The sequence below is a fragment of the Bombus pascuorum genome, chromosome 9, assembly GCF_905332965.1.
Source record: "Bombus pascuorum chromosome 9, iyBomPasc1.1, whole genome shotgun sequence".
In the NCBI taxonomy this organism is placed as follows: Eukaryota; Metazoa; Arthropoda; class Insecta; order Hymenoptera; family Apidae; genus Bombus; species Bombus pascuorum.
The window spans coordinates 3,831,714-3,854,347 of NC_083496.1; the positions used below are offsets into that span (position 1 = coordinate 3,831,714).

Genomic DNA, 22,634 nt, shown 5'->3' on the forward strand with positions numbered 1-22,634 from the left:
AATTTAAACAATACTGTATACCTACAGATACGAGAACTAATAAGTGAAGAAATAACTGAACAAGGTTAAACTGTAATTGTTCCTATAATTTGCGAAAAATGTAAATTTCTTATAGTCAAGATAAAGAACGATCGAAGGTCGATGGCAAACAAGGCGACCATCCATGTTCTTCATATTCGGCGTATTTCGTGCTCGCGTTGTAATTTCCGACGAGTATAATGGAACAAAATTGCGGTACGTCCGCCTGTTCTTGCAACCTAATCTACGAAACCGTACATATCGCGAGCCATTTTTTTCAATTTGCCGTCCATCGTACTTCAAGAGCACGTAACGAATACGCGTGCCGAGTATTCTACAAGCGGACCAAGCGTAGGAATTCATTTGAACGAAAGAGTTTCATCGTGATTCCCTGGCTTCGTGGTATAATTAAATTCGTGGAAATTGACAAAGTCGTACGGTTTCTTTCGCTATCGGTTGGAACATTCTAAATAGGGAACGAGCGAAGATACTTCGTTGCAGGCGTTAAATACAATTTTCTGGCGTTGCGATCAAAGAGCTGCAAGTCGACTGGGTCCCTCGGGACTGTACCAGTGAAACGTCGAATCTAATGAGACTGTTAGATCGGTGAAATGGGTGATACACGATTTCAAAGTCGAGGGAAAAACTGGCAGACCGATTGTTTCTCGCTGTTCGTTCTCGAAAATAACGTTCCAACGTCGTCTGTGCAGGCTCAAACGCGTGCTCGTTGGCTGGCGAAGAACGCGGATAAAAAATTGATGAAACCGCGGAAAAGTAGATTCTCTTTTTACGTTTGATCGAAAGCCATAGGTGGAACGGCGAGCAATGATGGAACGACGAGGAGAACGGGAGGAAGGATCGATAATGGTTAATACGTTCCTGGCGGTGGTTCTCTAGCCGAGGCAAGGTATCGTGATTCGATACGATTTTTCCGGATTGATTTTATTGGAACAGATTAAAGGACAGACTACGCGTTCGTGAATTGCGTCCCATCGGTAGATCGTACGATACCGATGGAAAAGCCGGGATAGCGACTGACGTGTAACGAACCCCTTCGATTCGGTAGCAAACGGAGAACGCGGTTCAAAAGCGTACTCCATCACGCAAAATAATGTTTCCGCGTGTACCGTAAAGCAACGAGCTTTAATGAAACGTTAATCTGGAATGGAGAAACGTAAGCGAACCGGCATCGAATAAATTGTTAAAATATACCGAGCGAAATTTCGAGCTACGTTCGGCCCAGTAAATTTCCAGATAACATTTCCATTTGTTTACCCCAATATCGATCAGTAACCTTTTAATACCGGACAAATTTCGCTACGATAGTGTAAATCAGTTTTGACGTTTTATAGCGCACTATAAAATTGTTTTGATCGCTCAATAACTAGGCTGCGGATTCTCATGCACCTATGAACAAATTTTAATCTCTGCAAGTTTATAGAACCAGCGTAATATCACAAAATCTGTAAAATAATCGAAATGAAGTATTCGCCGTTTAAAACGTGTAATAGATCTCTGTTTTATATTCCACGAAAATATAACAATTATTTTGCAAACGTGCCAGGCGAATTTCATTTTTTCTTTTTTTTTTCTTTATTTCTACAGAAAATACATAATTTATATAAGTATAGAAAAGATCCGAAGATTCTTGAAAGAGTAGAGGAACGATCGTACGGTGTGGGACATTTATCGACCTACCAACCTTCATGTGGTAACATGTCCATTTATGGTTTCTTAAGGAAAAGGAAAATGACACCGATCGTCGGGGGGAACGTCTTTCTCCGTGAAGTTATCGGTTCTGATCGCGGGTGGAATCGACTGAAAAGGCCTCAATTTTTATTCTTAGAACGTAGAGGGCTGCGAACATCTTTATGTTTCTCCGGTATAATGGTCGAAGCTGTAAACGCGGATGAGCTTACAGTTTACTGTCGCCGCATAGTAACGCTCGTCTCTTCTTTCATAAAAATGGATCAACCGAATTATTAAAATTCTTCTACCGGCTTTGCAACGTTCGTTGTTTCCCGACTTTCTCTAAGAATTCGCACACTTTCGTCCCGTTACCGGAGTTACGTATAATGAATTATCATCGCCGTGCTTATTAACCATTCACCGTCCATCGTTCCTTTAATTCCCGTTTATACTTCCAAGGTACTTTCGCTGTAATATCTGATTTTTCTAAGATCCTTTCTCTCAACCAGGATGATGTTCAATGGATAGGTACTGGATATATATTAATTTGCATTTCCGCTCACGTTCCACCACCTCGAAATCTTTCGCCATTTAATACTATCTCGATTGAATCCGAGAAAATTGTTATTTTACCCTGTAGAATTTAAGGTCCTAAAAGTTGTAACGTATTTGAAGGATATACAGTGACTTTAATCTATGCAGTATTAATTCTTGCATGAAATTATACACGAATAATTGAATTCAATTTAATTAATATAGATAATATTTATAATTACTCGCTCTCCTTTGACGCAAACGTAGATATACATTTATCTCGAAAAGGATGTAAAGACGAATAATTATTATTCCTTTCATTTCCTTTAATCCACTCACGTTTCCCTTCCTTCCTTCCTCCCTTCTCCTAATCCTCTCTCGAGTTTTCTTCTTTCCCGATCTCCTCTTTTCCCTCTGCGTACTTTTTCATCGATCTCACGTCCATCGAAATATATACGAAATATGTATCTATCCAATACCAATCAATGGCGATACAGAGATTTCGCGTATCACGGTATTTACTTTCCACTGACTACATCTACGTAGAAAATGTATCTATTTATACGAAGAATCTTGTACGTATCCGTCAGATCATTCACGATGTTCGCTTATTAAATTAACCTTATACGTGTCCTTTGTCACCGAAATTCTTTAAATTCAGAGCCCAACTCTCCCTTTACCGCAAATTGCCCCTTCGCCGGTTGAAAATCAAATTTCCATCGGTTGCGTTGGATTCCTTGAAAGGGATCGAACAAAGGAAGGATTCGAATCCCTTTGGAATCCGGTTGGAAAGAGGACGAGCGCGAGAGTGGCAATTTTCCGGGCACGGCACGTTGTCGTTCAGGAACTTGCGTTCGTAATTGGCTCGGACTAATAAGCGCCTTCAATCGACCGGCAATGTCTTCTGCGGGGTTTCCGCGTGCAGTCACGTGCACGTGCGTGGAAGACATGCAGACGGCGATGCGGCGCAAGTTTCGGCCCGGAACACGTGCCGCTCCCATCTACCTCGCAGCGGTGCTCAATCATCTCTTGGCCACGTAATTGCGCGAAATTCTTCGTGATAACGGGATCGTGGCCGAGACTATCGCTCTTGCGACTTCCTCGTGCCACGGTCGGGCGTATCGTTTCCCATCTGCCTTCCCGGCGTTCTCTATTTTACAAGAAAGAGATCGCAATCGCCGTTGTATCGTAAACTCTGAATTTAGCGAGAAATTTCGTTATCTTACGTTACGCGGGCAGCGCAAATCGGGCATCGTTTCGAAACCACTCCAGAGGATTCGAAGGTTATGAACGTACACCAAGATTATCGAGAAATCGCTATTTTAAGACATTTCGTAAGTGAAAATAATTCTGTTTGAACAAAATATACAGAGGAAATGATTAACATTTACGTCTATCCTGTCAGTTGTTTCGTTTCATGGACCTTAAGAGTGATAAATACGAAGCGCAGGCAAGATAAAGAGAAAGATTAGCCGGTATAATGCTAGCGTAAAATGAAATTGTTTGTAAGTTCAAAGATAAGTCTCCAACGATGACTTTTTACACGAACCTTTTTTATCGCTTTGATCTCTAGAACCGACCCTATGAATAGCACCCCCGCCCCCTATATTTTATGGTAGCCTATATATATATTTGAATCGTGGAGAGATCGCTAAATAAAATAGTCAAAGAATAAAAAATTGCAGGACGCAGAAAACTTGCTACGATATCGTAAGATAGTACGTAGTAGCGAGGGTAAATTAACCATGATATACAATTCTACCACTTTTCAAATTTTGTTGAATTCAGTGAAACGTAATGAGAAAATCCGCCTGGCACGAAATCAAATTAAACGTAAATAAAAATCGCATCGACCCCTTAAAACTTGGCTGGCGAAATATTTACCGCCGTCGCGCCATGCTCTACCTGTTTCAAAATTTAATTCGAACCAACGCGACGGCGCCAGTCGCCGAACCGTCTGCGCTTCTCATTTTCTGCATTTAAAAACCAAACAGATTGCGCGTTGCGATTTCGAAATCCCGACTCTTCGAACGCCCTACTGAAAATATTTCTCCCTAGAATTTTCCAATCTTAACGTCTCTATCGTACCTATATACGCTATAAAACACCCATCTATATACATCTACTATCTCTCTCTCTCTCTATATATATATATATATATATATACACACACACAGGAGAATTTTCCATAATCTCTCCTCCATGGACAGAATATAAAGAGGGCACTATTCTCGACAAAGGTCCCGCGATTTATTCGCCAGTTTTTCAGCCTACGGTAGAGCTGGTTCCTCTCGATCCGTCTCGTGGATGGTCGCTGGTTCCGCTGGCCGATATGTTTGTTCGCGTGTAATGTCGATGTTGCCGTAGGCTGGCCTCGTAGTTACCAACATCTAGCTCCTCCACGGGACAACTGATGCGTTTCCAATAGCGGCGGCGAGGCGCAGTGGCGGAGGCGGTTGCATAACAGCGGTCCTCCGATGCTGGTCGGTGGGAGGCATCGAGCTGGTCTGAGATAACGCCGAAGAATCCGCCCCTGGATCGTGGAGATTGCGGTCCACGGCAGAAAAGAACCGATGGAAATTACCGACACGCCAACCAACGGGAGAGGAAGCATTCGTCGGAATCGCGGTAATGCTAATAACTCCGAGATCTTCCGATGCAGTGCAAGTACATAATTGAACGTCAGAGAGGATAAGGAAAGACAGCGAATAAACCGAAGGGACGAACGAGAGAAGCGCGCAAGCCGCGTTACATTTCCGTTTGCTCGCCGTTTCCTTTCAACCAGGCCACGTCTTTTGTTCTTTCTCCTCGTTTAATGATTTACGACCGCGAAACTGGTAAATGCTAGAGTAATATGGAACGCGCGTTACGCGCTCCACCAATATTATCCTAATGAGCGATCGTGTGTACCAGTGCAAACGTTTCTCGTAATTCTTTTTCATTGTTTTCTTTCTTTCTCTCTCTATCTCTCGTCCTTTCTTTTTTCTTCGATCTTCTTTATTACTATACCACCCGATCTTTTTCCTTTTATTTTTCTTTTCTCGCTGTTCTATAACCTTAATCGATGGCTACGCGTGCCGACCAACGGATGAATTATCGTGGCGATCTTGCTCCGGCGTGGTTTTACACGCGCGATAATAGCAGAGATGTTTAAACGATCGTTTCCGAGGAAATGAACGGCCATTCTCGTTCTCATTTCCCTTTCTGTTTATTCTTAATCTTCTTTTTCTACTGTTCCGTAACTTGAAAGGAACGGCGATTGCTAGGTAACGTAATGCTATTTCTACTTTCGTTCTTACTGATATTGGTTCTTTAACGACGACTCCTCTTTAGATTATATTTTTCATTCGGTATCTGTTTCATGTCGAGTCTCTCGAACTTGTTGGATTCTTCAAAGGAAAGGAAACTAATTACAAGCTAAATGAATTGTCTCTTAGCCTCTTTTTCTGTCGTTAAAGATCACTATACAGTTGATAGCTTGGCAGTCGGAATGAGTCGAGTATAATGGCGAAAAGTATGCTGAAAAGTATTATTTCTAAGAACGCTTGGAAAGATGCATCACGAATAAACTCAAACCAACTGTGCACCAAACCGGCCACAAGGTTTGTCTTGTACGAACATGATAATTCGATTAATCTGAATGAAATTGACATGGATCAAACGTGTAGGTGTATTTAATAATGTAACGAGTGGATGAATTCGCAATAGTCTGACGTATTAAAATCAGTATAAGTACAAATATAGAGATAACGTATGCCAGTTGTAATCGTCGTTCGATCAATGTTACTATGCCGATCGAAGAAAGGATAATAATACTCCGTCACAGGGAGCACGTTCATACATTTATACCAACGAACGTGAACACAAAAAGTTAATCTTCCTGTTTATGTAGCTCTGACTGAAGATTACAAGAAACGGCAATAACAATCTGTTCGGAGATCATTTGCCTCTAGACTTTGTAAACCAAAACCACGTTACTATTCAAAGGCACGGTAATATCGGTGTCTCTCAAATTTGAATTTTCCGTTTCAACTTTTTCAACGTTCGTGTGCCGTTACAAAACTTTATTCGTCCAGACAACGCAAAACAGTTTCGTCAGTTACTGCGAATACGTTCGATTATGCTAATCGAATTGCAGAGGACAAGCGAGAAGACGGAAGTTGTTCATCGAAAGGAGCATCATTCGCATCCTTTGAAAACCAGCTATTCTGCACGGTGACACGTGTTTATTCGGTTTTTGAAAACGGTATTCACGTTGTAGTGGGCGACACCTAGAGCTCTAGTTCGGTTCAACGGGCTCCTCCGTGCGCGTCGTTCCATTTAAAATCGTCGCAACAAAAGTATTTCGAGCGTGCACACCGTGACAAAACGTTTCGCCAGCAGCAGCGAATATTTTGCCTTGGAGGGACGGCCCAGGGAATCGATATATCGGGAGCAGATAGCGTAAATATTTTAGAACGCGGCGACGTTACAACGTCTGCGGCGGCGTTTATTATTTACACGCGATATTGCGTAATAATGGAGCTATGGACGTGCGCTTACGTAAGCGCCAGGTCCTGCTTCAACCGCGCACTTCTCGCGAGATAGCTTTCAGAGAAAATTCGATAGTGCAAACCGAGATTGTGACTGTGTGTGTGAATCATCCCGTTGCGTCATTTTTAACTTTTCGTCGTACCTCGCTCTCTCGTCCGACCAATTAGAAAAACCTCGTTTCAACCTCGTTGAATCTGGTTCTTCGCAAAATACCTTCATAATTCAAACACGTAAATTTACGTACTTAACGCGTTATCTCCGAAAGTTTGATCACAACGAACGGCTGAAAGGAAACGTAAGAAATTTTAGTTAGAACTTGTTGAATCGAATCGAGTTCTCTTGCAATTGTAAAGGGAGCTTCGGGACAAGAAGCTTTTCGACAGCGCATAGAGAGAAAAAGAGAGAAAAAGAGAGAGAGAGAGAGTTACGTGTACATATATTAGCGAAACTTAAAAACTGCATAAAACGATATGGCATTGATTCTTCGATTTAATTACCTTATAATTACCGAGGTTTTCAACGACACAGGGTAAGCTGACGTCTCTCCCCAATGGCACCGTGACGTTCGGTATTGGCTCGGCAAACATTGGTCGATCGGAGAGAGCTGCACAGATAGAAAATTCCATTAATCGCTAGTTTCTTCCTCGTGTTAATTATTTGATGTTTCAAGGAGACGCTCGACATGGGTAAATTTATCGTCCGATACAATCATCGAGAATATTCATCTTGCTTTTTATAATAACGCGACGAAACGGTATTTATTAGCTATTACGTTATTCGCTTTTAATATTCATCGACGTGGTTCGTTTTAGATCGTGAATTATCGATTAACTATCGATTATCGATAAACTATCGACCTTGTCGAAATGACAGGTCAGAGGATGTTTTTCGATACAGTTACATACGATGTCGGTCGAGATAAAAACGCATGGTAGGTGAGAAACAAGTTTCCAAAGAAGACGAAAAGGAAGAGGAAGAGGAAGAGGAAGAGGAAGCGGGTCACCGCGAGTCATACCAGTCAAGAAATCCGTTGGGAAAGTTTCAGAATTGGTCAAGGGTGAAGCAAGAGGGCAGTTGGTTGATCGTTCGAGTGGAAGAGGAAACCGTCGATTCTATCTCGAAGCTGCATTTATCGGAAGCGTATACAGAAGAAAGCGAGTCTCCAACTGGAAATTGTAACGTCGTGATAAATTATCTCGTTTGCTGATATCTTATGTATCGTAAAATCCGTCAATTATTTTACAACTGAACGTTTACTCTGCCTATGTAATCGTTACGCTATGTGACTCTCATGACTTTTGCGATTATAATGAGTAACCTACGAACGTTCTTATAAAGTCACATCTTACATGGCATATTATATATGAGGTATTAGATTAGGTAGGATAAAACGATTGGTCGTCCAATATTTCTATTAAATGATGTATATATAAAATTAAGTCTAGTATTATGAATAAAAATGGAATTGTAGAGGACTGGTGTATAAGATGTTTGACCGTGAGATTTATTAGATGTTATTGCTTGTTGTCGTAACCGTCGAATATATTTAAAAACGATTGGTCGTCCAATATTTCTATTAAATGATATATATATAAAATTAAGTCTAGTATTATGAATAAAAATGGAATTGTAAAGGACTGGTATATAGGATATTTGACCGTGAGATTTATTAGATGTTATTGCTTGTTGTCGTAACCGTCGAATATATTTAAAAACGATTGGTCGTCCAATATTTCTATTAAATGATGTATATATAAAATTAAGTCTAGTATTATGAATAAAAATGGAATTGTAGAGGACTGGTGTATAGGATATTTGACCGTGAGATTTATTAGATGTTATTGCTTGTTGTCGTAACCGTCGAATATATTTAAAAATAATAAATAGATATACAGATATTCGCTGAGTAGCTCGTACAGAATATAAATAGCAAAGTAAAATTGCTAATTAATACTAAATAAATGCTCGCTAGATACTCGTCGATAACTCGGTAGTTAAATCGTGATAACACTTAGATAGCTCGTTGATACAGAAAGACACTCGTAGATACTAAACTCCTTTCGGTTGCGTCGATTTATTTATACTGATCGGGGGTGAGTCCGGAAAATTCAAATTCGTCTTCGTTCGACGGTTGTGCGTAGCGGTGATGTTATTTTGTTATTCTTACATTACTTGTATCCTAACGATCTTGATACTCCGAGACGAAACAACAACATGATTTGAATTGTCCTCTACTCGTGTACCACTACAGAATCTAGGTATAACTCACTATTAACGAGCAACATGTACCACCCTCGGTGTTACGTCGGCCGACTCTCTAAACCAGGCCATACATCTCGGGCAAAATGACATCCAGATGTCTACACATACTTACTGCGTACCCTCGATAGTCTTAAGGACCCACCATAAATCTTGGCATTTTCATAGTTAAGGTCCTTCAGATCAAACAAGCATCTTTTATTTCAAGTGTCCTTTACATTTATCGTTTACTACGGGAAGTTAGTTCTTTTCACGTACGATGCTTCCTACTGGCAACTTTCTAAGACCCTTCCTAGTCCACCGACCTTCTTATTATCCACTCGGAAGCAATGTCTACTGCGCTCACTTTTCTAACCAAAATTGTCGTCAACAAAACCGATGGTCCCGTGTGCTAGACACATCCATCGCTAGCTTTCCTCCGACACAGCATCGTCACTGAACTTCATCGTTAGAATAGTCAACACATCTTTTCTACCTTTAGATCAATCACTTACTTAACTTGTACATATGCATAAGCGTAACTAGTTTCTATGTAAAGTTGTTGGAATAAAGGTTAATTTATACGTGTTAATTCTGTGTAAACTCAATTGAACCACCGCTATTATCTTAACAGAAATAAGGGGATCGATCGGTTCGTGGCGTCGATTATTTAATCGTAACGGGAATTTACGACTTCCGTTGACGTGTTTTCTCGCGATCCTATTCCTCGCGATTCTCTCCGCGAATGGTCGATTAAACACTCGGCTTCAGTTATTAAGATATCGTAAGAAGTTATTTATGAAGTTTATGAACTAGTTTATGCTAGAAAATCATGTTCATGCGATACTTTGTTAATCAGTTACGTGACAACGCGTTTACCCATACATATGGATTATACCAGCATGATAAATCCGTGCAGGAAGACTCTTCGAGAGACTTTACGAAGTCGCCGCATCCTCTTAAACTCCGATTATGATTGATTTCGCAACGTTTCGAGCGGCGTCAAAGAATAACGTCGCAGATACCATGATGATGGATCGGTCCGTGATTAATGAGAAGAATTAATCATAGCGTCGCTGTTCGATGTTGCGAGATTACCAACGCGGCCTTGCTTCTTCCGCATCTTCTAAACGATCGTTAGTTGTTCGAGGTTTTCAAATCTGTACCAACCGGTATAGCAGTCTCCTAAAGAATTTCCGGTTATTTGATTAGAAGAACGAGCTTCTGATTCTAATTATCGTTTCGTATACTGTTTCGGAATCGCTTATAAAGAAAAAAGCAAAAAGAATTTATACCTTGATACGACTCTGCTCTGAAAATTACATAAATCGTGTAACGCGTGTGCGTTACGAACGTTCTGTGCCTAAAGTAATTCTCGAAAAAGATCGATTTAGAGAATACTCACTTATCGATATTCTTATCTTATCAATTTTTCATCCTAACCGTCCTTATTTTCGTCATTTTTCGCAACCCGTTTGTATCATTTCGTTTTCGCACCGCTAAGTTGTAGCTTTAATCGTCACCGTGCTGCCCACTGTCAACTGATATTTTTTCAACTCAACGTTCATACGTAGTCACGCAGATCCTCGAAGCAATCGCTATTATTGTCATGGTACTGTGTATCATTCCGCGAAGCCTAATTTCGTAACCTAATCGCGCACAGTGCCTTTGTATCCGCGTCGTGGTAGTACCAATGTCGTATTCCGAGCTTTTATTTTGAACGGAACTACCTGATATCTTATTCAGGAATAGAGCTAGACACTATTATTTGCTAATTATCGAGTTCCTCGATTAATTCTGCAGAGGTGAGACAATTTCACACGAAACATATACGAGGACAAATTTTCGAAGCATTGTACAAAAGTTTGTACGTAAGTAGTCTCGCCTCTTAATTTCGTCTTTGTAACACTGGAGTGATAATATCCGGTAAGAGAAAGAAACGCTGGTGGAGCGTCAACTTGTCGGCAATTTATTTCGTTTCGTTCTACTTACAACGTTCTATCCGTCTTTCGCGAAATTTGATGTGGGTATTCGATAAACGGAAAGGAATCGCGGCCAGATGATCGTTAAATAGAGTGGTCGTGGTAGAAGTTCCTTTCGTAAATCACGACATCGGACGCACGTGATTCTCCGTCTTCCTTGTTACTGTCCCGACGGAAGTTGCGGTGTCGTTCAAGCACGATTGTAAGGGACTAAGTTTTACGATTGAGTTGATATAAGGAGCGAAGTTATACGCCGCTAAGTCGCTCCATTTCCTCGAGGAAAGCCTCTTAATCGAGCGATCCGCGTCACTCGCGAGCAAGCTGTACTATATAAGTTTCAATTTCGTCGGCGATCTGTCGATAAAATCTGTTCGTTCCGATAGCGAGCTCGATTTCGATCGTTTCAAATCGATTGTTGCCTCTTGTCTGTACCGTTTTATATACGTTTCGTTCGCCCTCAACCTTATTTTCATTTACATTTTTCACTATAAATTAATCCTTTCAAGTTCGTCTTCTTGTTCCTCTTTCCTAAGGTATCATAAATTTCAAGGGAACAAGGGAAACAGTGTTTTAGAAAACGGAGTAGGCGGATGGAACACGATCTACCAGTACTTTGCTATGACCTCCGTGATTCGTCGAGCGTTTCGCTTTCCCACAAACAAACCTGTTACGGTTACAGTTCCATATGGATATGATATACAACGGTACTACATTATTTCATCCTACTTATTTAATTTCAAAACAAAGCGCCCCGTCAAAAGCTACTAATTTAACATTTTCGGCTTATTTTCGCAGGATAATCTCCTGCCGATTATTTACTCCTGTCCAGCTTGGAACAAGCCGTGTTCGGCTATACAGTAAGACCTCTAATAACGCGAGCCATACGTTCCGTGTTACACGAATTTCGCGTTATACGAATCCAAGAGCGAAAAAAACTATAACCAAATAAATATATAGCCTTTTTTTTAATACGACAAAATAACACGCGTTCCGTGATAGTAACCGTTTCATAATACATACTGTAAACAACTCTAACGTATCGCACGAATGTTAATCTGTGCAAAACTGTGCCTCGTATCAATTCAAAGACGCACGTATTTTCATATCAGAAACGAATCATTTCCAATGTACGTTGTAGGGGGTGCCATTGTATTTGATAAATTTTCGAAATCAACTCCAATTTCACGAAAACTAAGCCTCGGACTAAAGAGTTTTATTGTACATTTTTTTCTTATTTTCTCGCGAGGAATTACCCCATGTCCGGTTGCACATGTTATTCGGCTGCATGCTGCATCCTGTATGATTAGATTGTCAATATCTATATCGAATTACGTAGAACGATCTAATAACGGATACCACAGATAACGCAACATCTCAATGATACAACCGACTACTACTAATTGGTTTAAAAAATAATGGAATGTCTCTATTCATCGTAGTTCCCCCACCGAGCAAAGTCGATGCCTTCTTCGGGACTAGCATAGACATAACAGCGTGCACATCGCATTTGACCACCACCAACTCTAGACCAGTCGGCTTACAACTGCTGACACAGTCGGTAGTTGCGCGATTCGTGGTATTTCTATAGTGGTTGCTATCGCTCTTGCGTTTTACAACTATCTTGTATTCTCGATATTTTGCTCGTTTGATTGCGCGAAGTCTCCATTTGATTTCATTCGATCGTTCGGTTTTCCTTTATTGTTTAGTTTGTCTTAAAAGGAAGTTTATCGGTCCAAGTTAAAAAGAAATCGAATACAAGGATAAAATAAGAAGAAACCATCGATGATAGTCGAAGTTAGCGAATCACGATTGAAACGTAGTAGGAGGAACGACACATCGGATGTTCCTCGAGATGAGAACGCGAGGAGCACACCGAAGGACGAGAGGACAACCGAGGCGAATACACGAAATTTATGAGACTTTCAGAGAGTAAACTGCGAACTGCGGCGATTTCCGACAAATTCCTTCATCGAACACCTGTGTCCCACATTCGGATTCCATGTTGGACGCGTCGTGGCAATGGTGAACCATCGATCACAAGCTTTATCATTCTTTCCATCGTCGACCCTTCGTCGGAAACGGAATCTTCCCTTTTTACATTTGACGCGTTCCGATACAGTCGCGTCTCGATGCACGAAATTTCCAAAAATCGCGAACGATTAAAAAAGATCGCGAGTGCAGTGTCTATGGTGAACTTTATAATCTTACGTAATGGTTTTACGTAGTCATAGCTCTGGGCATAACGTACGAACCAACAGATTTTTAGCCAAACTTCGTTGCGATTCGACGGAAAGATTTTGATTTCCATAGACTTGCCTCGATCAGTTATTCAATTTTCGATTGATTTCGCTTGCGAGAAAACTCGTTTCCATAGGGAACCTCAAAATTTGTATAATCGCGTAAGTTCGTAATTTTTACGACGTTCGAAGAAACAGAAATTTAGCCAAACTTTTTTAACGAAAAAAAAAAAAAAAGAAAAGAACAAAATGAGGACAGAGATACGTTCGATTTGACGCGTGTCCATTACAGAATTTTCGATCGACAAGAGAGAGGCGAGTCGGCAACGATTTTTGAGGTCATTTTCAATGAAACGAAATCTGATAATATCGCGGACCGTTTCTTTCGCTTTTTGTAACGTTGTTGTCCGTATCAGCCTGTTGCGTGTGTCAACGAAGAACACGGCAGAAGAAACGATAAGAACAATGCTTCGTTAATTTTCTTTATCGTTTATCTAATAGTCGTCGGGCAATTTTTACGTATTCAATTAGATTCATTATCGTTCTCTACGAGCATAATTCTTCAAGTAATATAGGAAACTAGACTGTATTTAACGTTTACGTTCCTTTAAATCGTTTGAAAGTATTTTAAGTCCAGAGAAAACGTTCATTTTCGTTCTAGATTACGTGACTCGCAGAAAAATCTACCTATAACTTTAGCGCATAATCGATCTACAACCTTTGAATAATATATTATAAGTGCTTTCTCTAAGTCGTGAATTATTCAAAAAGTTACAATAGTTGTAGCATAACGAATTGTATATCTGGTGTTCTTAATGGATTACTATCACAAGCAATACATTCAGTCATCATTCGCTACCTCTACATGACTCATCAACTGTTCGTTGAAATACTTTGCAAAGTGAATTAAGACTAGTGAGATCGAAATCTGTTGCTCCGAGCCTCCTCCTTGCCCATTGTGTTTCATTTAAACTCTCTTCAAGATTAATTCAGCTGATTATCTCGAACGTAACAAACGTATTTTTGACTGCGTGACAAAAAACGAAAAGGAACCAATTTAACGATACGTCGGGACTTTTGTTAGTTACAAAATTACAATACCTCGATAGGAATCAGCAAGAGATACAGAAAAACGGATGAGAACGACCTAGTAAATGAAAATCACGCAACAATCTTTTCAGCAACCAGACAAAACTCGAAACAAAACGAATAACCATAGATGACCGATATGAAATTATGGGTGGTTGGAAAAAACAGCTTGGTCGTCCTTACGATCTTCACGATCGCTCTGTACGCTCTGTCTTTCTGCTTCAACTGGAGCAACGACGACCTCTTACGCTTCAGGCAAGTCTTTGGAGAGGATCTACGATACGCGAATACGACGAAGAAAATCCTATTTTGGACCAAGATGTTCAGCAACGAGACATTTTACATGGGCACAGGCTACATCGCCCGCGACTGCCCCGTGAACAATTGTTACGCGACTAACAACAGAAATGTGGTGAAGCTGACAGACTTCGACGCAGTTTTATTTCACGGGAACGATCTTAATCTGGAAGATTTGCCAAAGAACCGGAGTCCACGGCAGTGGTACGTTTTCGTGAATCTGGAAAGCCCGGCCAACAGGCCGGTGACTAGCTACTTTTACGAGGATTTCTTTAACATCACCATGACATACAGATTGGACAGCGATATCGTGTGGACCTATGCAGTCGTTAAGGATGCTCGTACCAACGTAAACGTAGCGCCTAGCAGAAATGTGAATTGGAGCGCCTTTTACGCTGGATCAGGTAATGAAAGTAGGAAGAAAATATGGATGAAAATTTCGAAGCTTCTAAAGATAGCCTTGCTTTAGCAATCCTTGGATATTGATTATCTGTTTGAGAAATGTTTCCGTTCTGTTCATCCTTTGCTAAATTGCGACGAGCAAACTTGATATCCGAAAGTCGAGCTGATCTACTTCCATCTAATTCTTTTATGTCCGATAATTCAGTAGTTAGAAAAAGTATTTGCTCGGATCGTGTCATACGGAAACACGTGTTTTTATTATCGATAATAAACGAAGAAAAATTTATGTACGATCTAAAGAGCATACTATTTTGAAAGGCTAGGATACTATAACATAAATCATGTCTTTTTTAGTCGAAGAAACGACACTGTAATAAATCAATACATTCTTGTTTGAATCTGTTAGTACACGAGAGAGTAAAAAACAAAGCAATAAATTTGTACATCAAATTTGGTTGCCCCGGCTATAGAGAACGGCGCGCGAAAATCGTTTCACCCTCGGTAGTTGCTTCGCGGAGAACGCATCATCTTGTCCCGCGTGCTTCATAATCGTCGCTGTGCGTAATTAATCTCGGTTCTCCCTCGTTGCTTTTGCCCGGTACGACAAAGAACACGGCCATTTGCTGGCGTAACACGAGACACGGGTAGCTGTTCTTTCCTAGCCGCGCAGCCGCTTGAAACGAGCGGCAAAAACGTTTTGCGGCTACGAGTTTCTTCGTATGCGACCAGGGAACAGCCGGGGAAAACGTGTCTTGCGTAGCGAAAGCAAAAAATAGGATACAATTATTAAAGCTCTAACGAGGTCGTTGTAAATGGTTATCGAATGGAGAACGGAGGACGCGTTGATGCGTGTAATTAAGTTGAAATTAAATTACGATCGTTAGCTTATCAACGTTGATGTTATGCGCGCCATAATCAGATACCATCGTTAGCGCGTAATTTTCCTCGGGGAATCCGTGCGTGCGCTGTGACCAAAGGAAAGAAGAGGTTGGTAAGTCGCTAGAGACCGGAAAATAGCCGCAAACTGTAACAACTCTTTTGCGTAATAACGTTACGCAACGTAGCCTGCACGGAATTTTACTAATTACAGTGTCGTCGATGACTTTATTAACCGTTGCAAATTAGCTGTCCTTCGCGTTTGTTTGTTTTTACGATTGGTTGCTCGTTCTAGCTATGTCATGTTCGTTTTCTCTATATCGCTCCTCGTAATTTTCTATAATTGCACGTTACAAAAAAGAAAGATCACAAACAAGTACGTATTTGTCGTTTCTTTGATTTTCTTCTTTTCCTTCTTTCTTGTTTCTCTTGATCTTGCCCAACCGAGGCATTGCGCGAGGCTGTATTTGGTTAATGTTTACCGTGACTCATGTTTATTCAAGAGATTCGCGATAAAAACATACAGCGCATTCTCAACCGAGTAAATCTAATCGTCGCGATACGACGTAGATGTCGATCATTAACGCAGAATCAAATTATTTACAATATTACGAACGAGCTTGGGCGGTCTTTAGAGCAAATAGAATGCTGGTTAAAGTCATCGATGGTGTCATCAAAGCAACGATCCGTTTGCACAGGTGACCGAACGATCGGCGACGATGTGGACGCGTCGTTGTCGAAGACGATTCGAGGCAAGACGAAGCCGATAATCTGGTTCGTGAGCAACTGTATGGCAAAAAGCGGCCGGGAAAAGTACGTGAACGAACTGTCCAAGCACATACCGGTCGACGTTTATGGAGAGTGCGGCAACATGTTTTGTCCCCGTAACGAGGATTGCTTCGCACGAGTCGCGGAACCTGGCTATTTTTTTTACCTGTCATTCGAGAATTCGTTGTGCGACGATTACGTAACCGAGAAGCTGTACAATAGCCTCAGGTAAAACAATGGCCGCGGGACGATCTCGACTATAAAATTGTCAGTCGCAGCTCGTACCTGCTGTGTGCCCGCTGACCGATTTCAAATCGGTTGACGGACTCGTGTTTCGAACGACGAATCCGTATAAAATTGTTTCGACACGTGACCATGCTCTGCGAGCGATCGCCATTCTCCCCCTCCCCGACAGGTTTGCCCCGTCTTCTACCTTTTTTCGTTTCCCCACGTTTTGTTCTCTACGATACTTTCTATACTTTTCTCCTTCGTTGTCTTTTTTTTTTTTTTTTATACCTGCGCCTGTGACGGGGGTGATACGAATAGATTAGAAGGAGAGCGCAGACTTGATCTATTGGAACAATATTAATTGAACCGTTCAGAAACCACATTGAATCTAAATCGAAAACTAGAGGCAAATGATCAGTTACTGATTTCTTCTTTACCTTGGTATTTGATATCATTCGTTTCTTGAGAAGCGAATACTGGAACGCAAATAAACGTGGGGCATTTAGAGGCGCAGATGTTCAGAACGCATGTAACGTGTAGACACAATATATATATATGGAATATTTAACGAGAGGAGGTAATCTGTGTTTAAATTTAATTTCTTTAAATACGTTCGTAAAAATTGAGAAAAAATTGAGGAACTTACTTGAGAAAAAGTGGAATTGATCATTTTGGTTCTTGAATGGTTCTGACATAAATAGCGCTTAGATTTCACGTGTACTTTCGACCTTGCTGTCATACGTTGACATTTCATATTATCGCGCGTGTTTAATTGCATATATTTGATATTAATATCACGTTTAATTACTCCTTACATGCTCGTTGTTTGAGACAACAATAGGCGGAGTTATAAAAGGTGTCACGGCTAAAGGAAACCTAACAAAGAGCATTGTTTCCGTTCTGTTTCCAGATACAACGTGGTTCCCATCGTTTATGGTGGCGCCAATTACAGCCGCTATGCTCCACCACGATCTTACATAGACGTGTTCGACTTTGACACGCCAAAGAGTTTGGCCGAATATCTAAAGCAGCTAATCAAAAATCCGCGAAAGTACAGCGAGTACTTCGCTTGGAAAACGTATTACAAGATCGAGGGTGGTATTCAACAAGGTATATGCAATCTGTGCGAGTATCTTCATAAGCAGAAAGAGCCACGAACGCAAAACTTTTTGTCCGATTGGTTCAGTCGGTCGAAATGTCACCTTCAGGAACTTTTACATAATCACAGTTACCTTACAGGGTCTATTTTCAAAGACTGATTTAACGCACATTTCTTACATATCACCGTGCAAATTTGAGTTATCGTAAAATACGTTTAGTTTACGACTGTCGAATTTATCTAAGCATTAAGATTTTATCAGGGTTATATACATTATATAGAGACTCGCAAAAGCGATTGTAACGCTTGCCATGGAGAACTTTAATGTTCACAGACATATATATTTTTATTGGTCTCCTTATCAACTTCCCATTTCTATACACATATCACATCTTAAATACGATATAGAAAAACCATATTACATGTCCCGTATGAAATATTTTCAATTATTTCTCTAACGAGACACGACTATCGTGATTATATCGAAACTATACTTACGTTTATTCAAAATACACATTTACTATTAGTAAAGGATTAGTACACGGCGTGAATAGTCGTCTAAAACGTGTAGTTAGTGGTAAAGATGATCTTTGTAAATGTGTCTTAGTAATATAATTAGTAAACGTGTCTTACTAATACAACGAACAATTTAACATTTCTACGATCTTTGAAAAGTGTATGCGATTACAATAACTTATAATTTTATACACATTCCCGGATTTGTTGCAAACTTTACCAGCGTATCATGATAGTCGAAGCACGCAACACCGCTAACGAAATTTTCTAACGTTTCGAGTACTTTCGAAAACTTGTATAAATGCGACGAATTGTTAGATTTGTATTATAATTAGCGCAGTGTGAACGATATCGAAATATGTAAAATATCGATGAACGATTTCTGCCGATCAGAACGAAATTCGTATAAAAGTGGAATGTCGATTTTCGATCGATTAAAACGAAATCGATGAACGATAGACAAGACACGGATCCGGTTCTGTGTTAGATACGCGTTAGTCGCGTAAATGAATCTGAACCAATCTATTTCAAACGCAGTTATCTATCTGCGTCATTCAGCATTGTTCGTAATTTAGCATAATTAGAATGTTTCATTCATTATTTAAAGAATCAACGCGAAGCTCGAATCTACCGTTATATTACTTGCCATAAATATTCGCCGATCGAATCGGTATACAAGTGCTCGGAAGATCGATGATTTTCATAATTTATTTCGCCGCACTGGTCTACCTTCGATTCCGAATTCACTGAAGTGGCGATTGAACGATTAAACGTTTTGCCGTTTTAAAACGAAGAGTTTATTATTTTTCAAACATTCGTTAACCTGCGAAATCGACAGCGAGAAAAATTGTAATTAATTAATTTGAAATTTATAACCATCTATGAGCATTCTCAGGCTGGAAACGATGTATTTTCAAGCGATTTGTAAAAACGATGTACCGTTCGATTCGCAAAGTTCGTTTAGAATCACTTATCAGACGACGGACTATTTTTAGCAAACCATTCATACAACACCTATAAGATAAAGCCTGTTCTTAACGAACAATAAAACCGTTCGTATTACGTCAGGAAAAATCGACAATGTCATTTTAAAATTCAATGCACCAGTTTCGCTTCATCGTTTTTACAACGAGCAAGATTCGATCAATTTTCTCTTACGCAACATTTGTCCGACATTATTTAACATTTAACGTTCGAAGAATTCTACGACGTGAGGCGATTCAAAAGAATATCTATATTAATTATACCTGTCGTATTATTAACATTTATTAAAAATACTATAAAAATACTATTATTTGTATTATTTTTCTTGAGGTTATTAGATGTACGAACAGAGGAACGAGTGGATAAATTGTAAGGTAGAAAATATATTTTAATATAGAAGTGTAAATACAAGTAGGAATATAATTTAAGCTGGTCTAGATCCATACGCTAGCAGTGTTAACCTATGACTGAAAGCCCTGAAGCCATCGTCTACTGTTTATGGTCTGCCTTCGTCCCAGTCTTTTGTCTATACGATGTCGATGGCTTCGGTGCTGGAGAAAACTAAAAAGACCAGACGTAGAGTTTTCTTAGAAGCGGTGACCACTTCAACAATTTTTATACAATATTCTATTCTCTAATTTATTCAGATTATCGCGTACGCGTGACACGTTCAAAGCAACTATCCGACTGAGTTTGCCATTTCTAGGTCATGAGTCGAATAAGGCCCAGTTATCCGCCCACGGAGCGTAAGCGTAGTTTATGTATAAGTCGAGGATAAGTTTACGACAGTGTTCGCGCTACAAAGCGTACAAGCATCGTCTCGTCGTTAAAATGTCGAGCGACGAGGAAAACGCGTTCATCTTATATCGCTACATTCGTCCGTAACTAGCAACGTACGCCTCGCTACTGACAATGTTAACGCCAGTCGTCACGACGAAAACGGCTCGCTACTGTTTCGTGGACGGTTGCATATTACTGTGAGCATTTGTGCATCTGTAGCATTACTCTATTTATCGTTCAACGCGTCTAATACGCGTCTGTAAAAAGCTTCGTGGACAGAGGACCTACCTGTACATTACTTTGTGTATGTTGTTACCTGTTTGTACGGAAACAAAGGACTGGTCATCGAGAAATGAAATACTTTTGTAGATTCGTTCGTACGGTCCACGACGACCGATGGACCTCGCAAAAGCATTCTCGCGTCCATTATCAAGAATACGAGACAATGGGTCGTTCGGGCGAAGAGAAACGCGGATAAGACTTCTCCGTTTTGTCGTATCCTGTCTGTACGTTTTAATTGAAGCTCGCGCTATTTCCTGGAAAGTTTCAGTCGCCAAAGTCGCCAATGTCGCGTGTCTTCGCTACACTGCCTCGTAAACAACGTCTGTCTTCGAGATTCTCGGTACTGGTAACGGTATTCTTTCACAATTTCTTCGACGACGGTCTTGCAGAAATTTCAGACCGTTGGGTTGGTCGGTCTGAAAAGATTCGTAAGACGACGTTCGAATCGCTGAACGAAGAAGTTCGCGCGAATGGATGCGAAACGCTTTGACGAAACGATTTGAATCGCGTCGTCGAAATTGTCGTTAGCTCGATTCATGGATTCTTTGTAAACAAGTACGGTCCGTTGATTAATTATGAGCTGGCTGAAGATTCGTTTTGAATATACTGTTGAAAGTACCATTGAAGTTGCAACGTTCTTCACGGTATCCTTCGGAAAAATTGTTCGTAAAGCTGCAGTTTGAAAAGCAGAAACATTCAATCCTCTCTATGTTCTTCTATCGCGTTAATTTCGGCCTGATAATTTATTTCCTAATAACATTAATTACTTTGTTTGAAATTCTACGCGAACACGAAGCAGCTTGCTAGAATTTTATATCATAACGCTTGTCGGCTATTCAAGTGGAAATTTCTGCCAGCGATGCATAAATTTAATCGAGTATTCGTATAATTTACATATCATTGACCGACTATTGTAAGAAAATAAAGGAGACTCTGATGTTACGTATGTCTTTCTTGTAACGTCAAAGGTGATTCTACTTTTGTAAGGAAAATAGCAGAACGAAGAATATATTATCGACGAACAACGTGTTAGACGATGAATATCCCGAACGATATTTTTCACGATCGTGATAGAAAATACACGAGCTTGATAGACTTGGATGCCACGTTCTCTCACGGAATGGAACTCGATGCTTGGGACCAGTGAACGCGAAGAAGCGCATGCCTGTGGTACGTTTTTGTGGAACTGGAAAACTCGTACAATAGACCATTGGTTAACCACTTTTACGAAAGCTATTTCAACGTCACTGTGACGTACAACTTTTTATTGTGACATCGCGTGGTTTTGTAGTGCCGTTAGGGACAAAAATGGCCAACGAAATTGTCGTCTCTTCTTTTCGTTTCACCCGTTCAAGTTCTTTTATCAATCATCCCAGTAATGATTTAATGTTCCGTGTATTTTCTTCCTGTTACCTTATATCATTTCAATGGACAGATATGTCATTAGCGTAGACCTCGCGTTAAACGATTACAGAGATTCAGGATTGTGAAATACACGTTAGTCAGCGTTGATGAGCTCATCGATTATTCGAAAACATTCCATTCTTTCGAAATCTAAAAATTCTTCCTGCGTTCTATAGTATGTCTGTTAAATATATATCGTTTATGCCATTGAAATAGTCGTTTTTAATACAAAACTTTCCAACTTTTCAAATTTATCACAATCAACTTGGAGTAATCTAAAGGTTTAAAGACTAAACATCTCGCTTTTGAAATTCTTAATGTTCGAAAACTATGAGTTTGAGCGATTTTAGACTTGCGAGTGCCACCAGCCAGCATTGGTCGCGTTTGTAACGCATCTGTGAGTTCTTAGGAGAAAGCGAATTCGTATTTCCAGATAGACGATTCCAGACGTGTTGCTCGATGTGAACAAGACTAGCAACGAGAAGAATGCGAGGAGTAGCGTCGGTCGGAGTACAATGCTAAACGTCTAGCGTCTTTGCGGTAAGTGCGGTAATTATAACTGTTCTTGCGGCAACCAGTGTTTCTCTAAGATCGCGAAGAATGTCTACTTTTCTGTTTCTCGTTCTAGAACGCTCTGCTCGATACCTTTGCTGTTGGGCAAATTTTCCAACGATTATA

The 22,634-nt window shown here is 40.3% G+C and overlaps 2 protein-coding genes across 8 annotated transcripts in view; one reads left to right on the forward strand and one right to left on the reverse strand.

Moving 5' to 3' along the window:
* LOC132910947 (lachesin-like) overlaps positions 1-22,634 on the reverse strand; it is a 279,347-nt gene that overhangs the window by 71,773 nt on the left and 184,940 nt on the right. For all 7 annotated transcript variants that reach the window (XM_060967163.1, XM_060967160.1, XM_060967159.1 and 4 more), the window contains one exon: positions 7,272-7,378. In XM_060967163.1, the coding sequence (XP_060823146.1) occupies positions 7,272-7,378 (107 nt within the window). The remainder of the gene's footprint in view (positions 1-7,271; positions 7,379-22,634) is intronic.
* Positions 12,438-22,169, forward strand: LOC132910614 (alpha-(1,3)-fucosyltransferase C-like). Its single transcript, XM_060966408.1, has 4 exons — positions 12,438-13,393; positions 14,413-15,021; positions 16,594-16,891; positions 17,802-22,169. The coding sequence occupies exons 2-4, from the start codon at positions 14,451-14,453 to the stop codon at positions 18,148-18,150; spliced, it is 1,218 nt and encodes a 405-aa protein (XP_060822391.1). The 5' UTR covers positions 12,438-13,393; positions 14,413-14,450; the 3' UTR covers positions 18,151-22,169.

What these genes read in the sequence shown, in the direction of transcription:
- LOC132910614 (XM_060966408.1), top strand. Translation starts at nt 14,451, where the DNA reads ATGACCGATATGAAATTATGGGTGGTTGGAAAAAACAGCTTGGTCGTC. An exon ending in CGCCTTTTACGCTGGATCAG is followed by an intron (nt 15,022 to 16,593) that starts GTAATGAAAGTA and finishes CCGTTTGCACAG; the next exon opens with GTGACCGAACGATCGGCGAC. An exon ending in AAGCTGTACAATAGCCTCAG is followed by an intron (nt 16,892 to 17,801) that starts GTAAAACAATGG and finishes TTCTGTTTCCAG; the next exon opens with ATACAACGTGGTTCCCATCG.